At 42.0% G+C, this 5,782-nt stretch overlaps 1 protein-coding gene across 1 annotated transcript; it reads left to right on the top strand.

The window, feature by feature from the left end:
* The first annotated feature begins 614 nt into the window (after positions 1-614).
* On the top strand, positions 615-4,345 carry LOC119279148 (putative disease resistance protein RGA4). The gene is made up of 5 exons (XM_037560513.1): positions 615-1,530; positions 1,576-1,652; positions 2,085-2,261; positions 2,391-4,208; positions 4,325-4,345. The coding sequence occupies exons 1-5, from the start codon at positions 615-617 to the stop codon at positions 4,343-4,345; spliced, it is 3,009 nt and encodes a 1,002-aa protein (XP_037416410.1).
* The last annotated feature ends 1,437 nt before the right edge of the window (positions 4,346-5,782 follow it).

Genomic DNA, 5,782 nt, shown 5'->3' with positions numbered 1-5,782 from the left:
CACACAAGTTACACTAAGAGCAGACCGGAGGAAACTTTACCCATCCATCTCTGATCTGTTCTTGTTCTGTTGATTGAAGTTAAGTTCGCTAACTTTTTGTAGTTTGTTCCGTGTGCCGAGATCACTAGCTCCTACTCCCTCCATTTCCATCTCATAATATAAGATGTTATTACAACCAATATATGAGTACATTAGTAGCATCTTATATTATAGGACAGAGGGAGTAGTATATACCATATTACCATGCAGAAAATTTATGGGCTTTCTACTCTTTATTTTTCTCTTCTAGTAATGGTGTGCTTGCAGTGTAATTGTAGCTCTTTGTCGTTAAAAAATATCTTTGTGTTCTTTTCTCGGAAATGGGGAACCCTTTGCTTTGTATATGGCGTGCATGTTTGAATTGCCAGGGATTCAGAAAATAACTGCAATCAGACTACATTTCAGATACATTATTGGTGAACGAATTTATTATCCTTTTTCTCTAATTATTAAATGAGATAATGACATGTCGTTCAGTTTCAAGCATTCATGGGATTGTATGGTGATCATTATGATAATGAAAGAGTAATTTTCTTTATCTGTTTCGTTCTGGCAGCACAAAATCCTTCCTGCTGATGGCAGGAGTTTTGGATGCTTTGGCATCTTATGTCAGCAACATGCTCACTGAGATGGCAATTGAAGAAGTGGCCATGTTGATTGGGGTCTCTAGCGGGATTGATGACCTAAGCGTCAAGCTCAGGGACCTAAAAAATGTCCTTGCAGATGCCGATAAGAGGAACATCACAGACGAGAGTGTGCGGGAGTGGGTGGAGGAACTGAAGCGCGCCATGTATCGCGCCACTGACATCCTCGACCTGTGCCAGCTCAGAGTCATGGAGCAAGGTCCATCCAGGGACATGGGGTGCCTTAACCCACTCCTCTTCTGCATGCGACATCCCCTCCATGCCCACGAGATCGGGAGCCGCATCAAGGTGCTCAACCAAAAGCTAGATGAAATCTCCAAGAGGGGCGGTAGTTTCAATTTTATCAAGCTGGAAGCCTACCAAAACCGAAAGACAACCAACCCTCCTCCTGTCAACCGCAAGACAAATCCACTGCTGGAGCGATCAAGTGTGGTCGGGGAGAAGATTGAAGATGATACAAGGGCACTTGTCCATATGCTCATGATGGAGTCAGGGGACAAGAGTGATAGCATCATGGTGTTTGCCATTGTTGGTGTCGGTGGAATTGGTAAGACTACCCTCAGCAAGAAGGTCTTTAATGATGAGGCCATTCAAGACAAGTTCACCACAAAGATATGGTTGAGTGTCACACAAGAGTTCAGCGAGGTTGAGTTGTTGCAGACGGCCATCACTTCTGCCAATGGAAACTTGCCAGGGCCAGGTGGTGGGTCTCAAGACAAAGCTTTGCTTGTGCCGGCTCTTGCGAGCGCTATCAGAGACAAGAAGATATTTCTTGTGTTGGATGACATGTGGGGCACCAATGAATGGACCAACTTGCTGAAGGCTGCCTTTAGCCACAGCGCCCCTGGTAGCCGAGTCCTCATCACATCAAGACATGAAGCCATTGCTCGAGGCATGAAAGCTGTGCATCCTTACCACCATGTTGACAAATTAGAGCCTGAAGATGCTTGGTCATTGCTCAAGAAGCAGGTGAGTGTATGGCTACTAGCAACCTCTGCTCTATCTTAAGTAAATTATCAATATAGTATATTCATTTATTAGCACAGGTCATAGCCATATTCCCCAGCAGTCTTTGTGCTTCAGTACCTTAAGTGCACCTGCCGTTTATTATGTCTCTATGTATTATATGTTCATTGTTGTTTGATGAATGATGCTGCTAGGATTCGATTAGTTTGTTGAGAGTAACTAGTTCTGTTAGATTATCATTTTGATGTTTCATAACTGTAAGACAAGCAGAGAAAAGGGCACATCTCAGATATCCCCGTGACTGGAGCATCCACTCAATTATTAATCAGCAGATAGTTCTATGTTTTTGTTTGGTAACTTAACTTTTCAGTAGCCACTCCAGTGTGTTTGTGTGTGTGTTTCTTATTTAACTCTACATGCTTAAACTGCTTGCAGGTACTCACAACAGAGAAAACTGAACCTGCAGTTGATATGCTTAAGGATATTGGGTTGCAAATCGTAGAAAAATGTGATGGGTTACCGCTTGCCATAAAAGTGATGGGAGGACTCCTATGCCAGAAGGACAAAGAGCGACATGATTGGGAAAAGGTTTTGCATGATTCTACATGGTCAGTAAGCCGTATGCCAGAAGAGCTAAACAATGCAATATATGTTAGCTACGAGGACTTGTCTCCATGTTTAAAACAATGCTTTCTGCATTTCTCCCTTAAGCCTAAAAGAATAGGTTTTACCCACGCACAGTTTGTGGGAATGTGGATTGGTGAAGGATTTGTTCATGGGGACTCTGATAAATTGGAAGAATTAGGAAATGAGTACCATAAGGAGCTAATATTGAGGAACCTAATAGAGCCGGATCCGTTATATTCCAATCAAACTATTTGCCACATGCATGATGTTGTTCGATCATTTGCTCAATTTTTGACTAGAGATGAAGCACTAATAGGTCATAGTGGAGAAATTCTTAATAGCAAACTTAGTCTACCAAAGTTTCTTAGGTTATCTGTAGAAACCAAAGGCGGGCAGTCTGATGAATTTGAGTGGAGATGTTTACAAGAGCAAAAATCGCTAAGATCGATAATAATAATTGGGAATTTCAAGATTCAGTCTGGTGATTCGCTGATGAGCTTTTCAAGTCTCCGAACTCTACATATTGAGTCTGCAAATTTTGCTGCATTGACTGAATCTCTATATCAGCTCAAACACCTGAGGTATCTAACACTACAAAACTGCAATGATATAAACAGCCTGCCAGAGGACATTCACAAGGTAAAATTCCTACAACACCTTGGTCTTGAAGGTTGTAGGAGTCTGGTGAAACTTCCTGACAGCATTGTCAAGTTAGAGGAACTGCGATTTCTTGACCTTGATGACACATGTGTAAATAATATGCCTAGGGGTTTCTGTGCCTTGATAAATCTGAGGGAACTATATGGGTTCCCAGCCTACGTGAATGGTGATTGGTGTAGTTTGGAAGAGTTGGGACCTCTTTCTCACCTCATTCATCTCGGATTGAAGGGTTTGGAGAATGTAGCCGTTACCTCGTCCGCCTTGAAGGCCATGCTTGTTGCAAAGGTACATCTTACGTTAATGAAATTACACTGCACGAATACACTTGACAACAATAGAAGAGTACCCTCTGAGAAGGAACAAGGAATAATTGAGGAGGTGTTTGATGAACTCTATCCTCCGTCTTGCATCGAAAATATTAACATCCAAGGATATTTTGGTCGCCAGCTCCCAAGATGGATGATGTCGACGGCAACATCGCCTCTCAAGAGCTTGAGGTTTCTAACAATGCATGAACTTGTTTGTTGCACCCAACTCCCTGATGGCTTGTGTCTGCTCCCACGTCTCGAGCTCCTAGCAGTCGACCGAGCGCCAGCTATCAAGCGTGTTGGGCCTGAATTTGTGCAGTCCCCGGACCACCGTCATCATCCTTCATCCCAGGCGACAACTTCTTTTCCAAGACTGCATCAGATGAAGCTAAATGCATTGGTGCAATGGGAGGACTGGGAGTGGGAGGAGCAGGTGCAAGCTATGCCCCTCTTGGAGGAGCTTAGTATCGTAAGATGCAATTTGAGGCGTATCCCTCCCGGCCTTGCATCCCATGCAAGGGCTTTGAAAAAAGTATATATGAGCAACATCGAGGGCCTTGACTCTGTTGAAAACTTTGGTTCCGTCACTGAGCTCAGGCTGTCTCGCATGCCGGAGATGACTAGGATCTCTAATCTTCCCAAATTGCAGAATCTTGAGATCAGCTTCTGCCCAAAGGTCGAGTTACTTGAGCAGGTGCCTGCACTCAGAAGACTTGTGCTGAATCTATGGCACAGTGAGAAACAACTCCCGTTATACCTGCAGGCTGTGAAGCCAAGTCATTTTTTGTTGAACTGCAGCCGAAAGGTACTCACCTCCATGGCTTTGGGAAAATCTGGCTCGGAGTGGTACAAGTTCAGCCATATCCAGCATGTTGAGGCTTATGCAAAGGATGGGGGCAATGAAAAAAAATGGCACCTACTGTACACAAGAGAGCCCTACAAGATCGATACAAATGTTGTGCAGGTGATAATCCTGTTGCTCTTTCCGAACATAGTAGTTAGTATGTATGTTTTAATCTCCTTTTGGAGTAGAACCTAATCGAACATACTGCACATTGCTTTGTTTCGCTTAAATTGCAGGATTACTCAAATGAAAAATAGGACGTACCATAAGGAGAGGAAGGAAGGAAGGAGGCAAGACAACATCATCCAAGGTTATGTGTGATAGAAGGAAATGTATGTCTTCTGCTGCTATACCCTTGAGTATTTCATAGGGGCACTGCTACAGTTGCCGTGAATAGTGGTACTTCTTTTTTGTTAAATTAAATTGAATTGTGATCTGGATCTGTTGTTAAGCTACAAAATGTTATAGATGTCATGACAAGCTTTTCAACTGAAAAGGAGTTTTTTTTTCAAAACTGAAAAGGAGATTTGGTAACTGTCACTATATGTGTTATAATTCAGAACACATATTCAGCTTGCAATTAGGCATGAAACTAAACTTCCTATGAAGGGGGATTTATAACTGTTTTGATCAAACACATGCAGGTGAATGGCCGGCAGCCTCTCCCTCTTCCTGTAGCCAGGAGCTCGCTCATACATATCAAGTGTGCGCGTCCATGGAAACAACGATACAGTATGAAAGCGTGATCGAGAAAATGATACTGAATTTTATTATTTTTTGCAAGGATGCGAAGGCCATGCATTAAATTTATCCAACCCTTGCAAGTTGCAAGGCCATCCTTGCGAAAACAGAGTACTGTAGATTTGTTCTATATGAGCCCCTAGTCTCTTGCTTTATTACTGAAGATGTGATTTTTGTTAATCTTGTAATCATAGATGAGCCCCTGGTTGTACAGACTCATTTGATGAGCAAATGGGGAAGAGAATAGTATATATATAGCTTTTACTGTTCTGAAATGGAACTTGATAGGCCAAGCAGCTGTATACAGTTTGTGAGCACATAGTATCGTAGATATTCAGAGGGTCACTGAAGGAAACCAAATGAAGTTGGTCTCTGGATTATTGTTTGTTAGGAAGCTAGTAATTCAGGTTAGTTGAAGGTTCTGAAACTGCAACTGAATACGATGTGCTCTGCTTCAGTCCAGTTCAGTTCAGTTCAGTTCAGCAAGATGTTGTTAGTCGAGCCGTGTGGACCGAATTGTTATACCTATGCGAGCCCATCTGAGACGAGTCTGTCACTACGGGTCTGTTTGGAGCAGCCCATTTCTTCCGCTTCCGCTCACTCAAAATCTCCACCGCAACTGATATGTTGTCGCTACCTCAAAAAAAAAAAAACTGATATGTTGCCGAAGCTTTCCTGCCGGCTTTGGTAAGCATCCGGGCTGTTTTAATTCTTCTTTTATCCTGTTGTTTTTTACTGCATTCTTTCTTTTAGGTTTCATTTTTAACTTTTTTCCTATTTTCTTCTTCTTTTTTTTCCTCAAAAAATCATACTTTCAAAAATTGTTCATGTTTTAAAAAAGTGTTCGCGTTTTTAAATTTTATGTAAATTTTCAGAAAATGTTTGGAATTTCAAAAAAAAATTACAATTTCAGGAAATGTTCACAAATTTCAAGAAGTTTTCAATTTTTACAA

The sequence above is a fragment of the Triticum dicoccoides genome, chromosome 3B (genome assembly GCF_002162155.2).
Source record: "Triticum dicoccoides isolate Atlit2015 ecotype Zavitan chromosome 3B, WEW_v2.0, whole genome shotgun sequence".
Taxonomy (NCBI): domain Eukaryota; kingdom Viridiplantae; phylum Streptophyta; class Magnoliopsida; order Poales; family Poaceae; genus Triticum; species Triticum dicoccoides.
The sequence above is the reverse complement of the archived record's forward strand: the minus strand, read 5'-3'. Positions and strand labels throughout refer to the sequence as shown.

What these genes read in the sequence shown, in the direction of transcription:
- LOC119279148 (XM_037560513.1), top strand. Translation starts at nt 615, where the DNA reads ATGGCAGGAGTTTTGGATGCTTTGGCATCTTATGTCAGCAACATGCTC. An exon ending in CTTTAGCCACAGCGCCCCTG is followed by an intron (nt 1,531 to 1,575) that starts GTAGCCGAGTCC and finishes CCATTGCTCGAG; the next exon opens with GCATGAAAGCTGTGCATCCT. An exon ending in TCGATACAAATGTTGTGCAG is followed by an intron (nt 4,209 to 4,324) that starts GTGATAATCCTG and finishes CTTAAATTGCAG; the next exon opens with GATTACTCAAATGAAAAATA.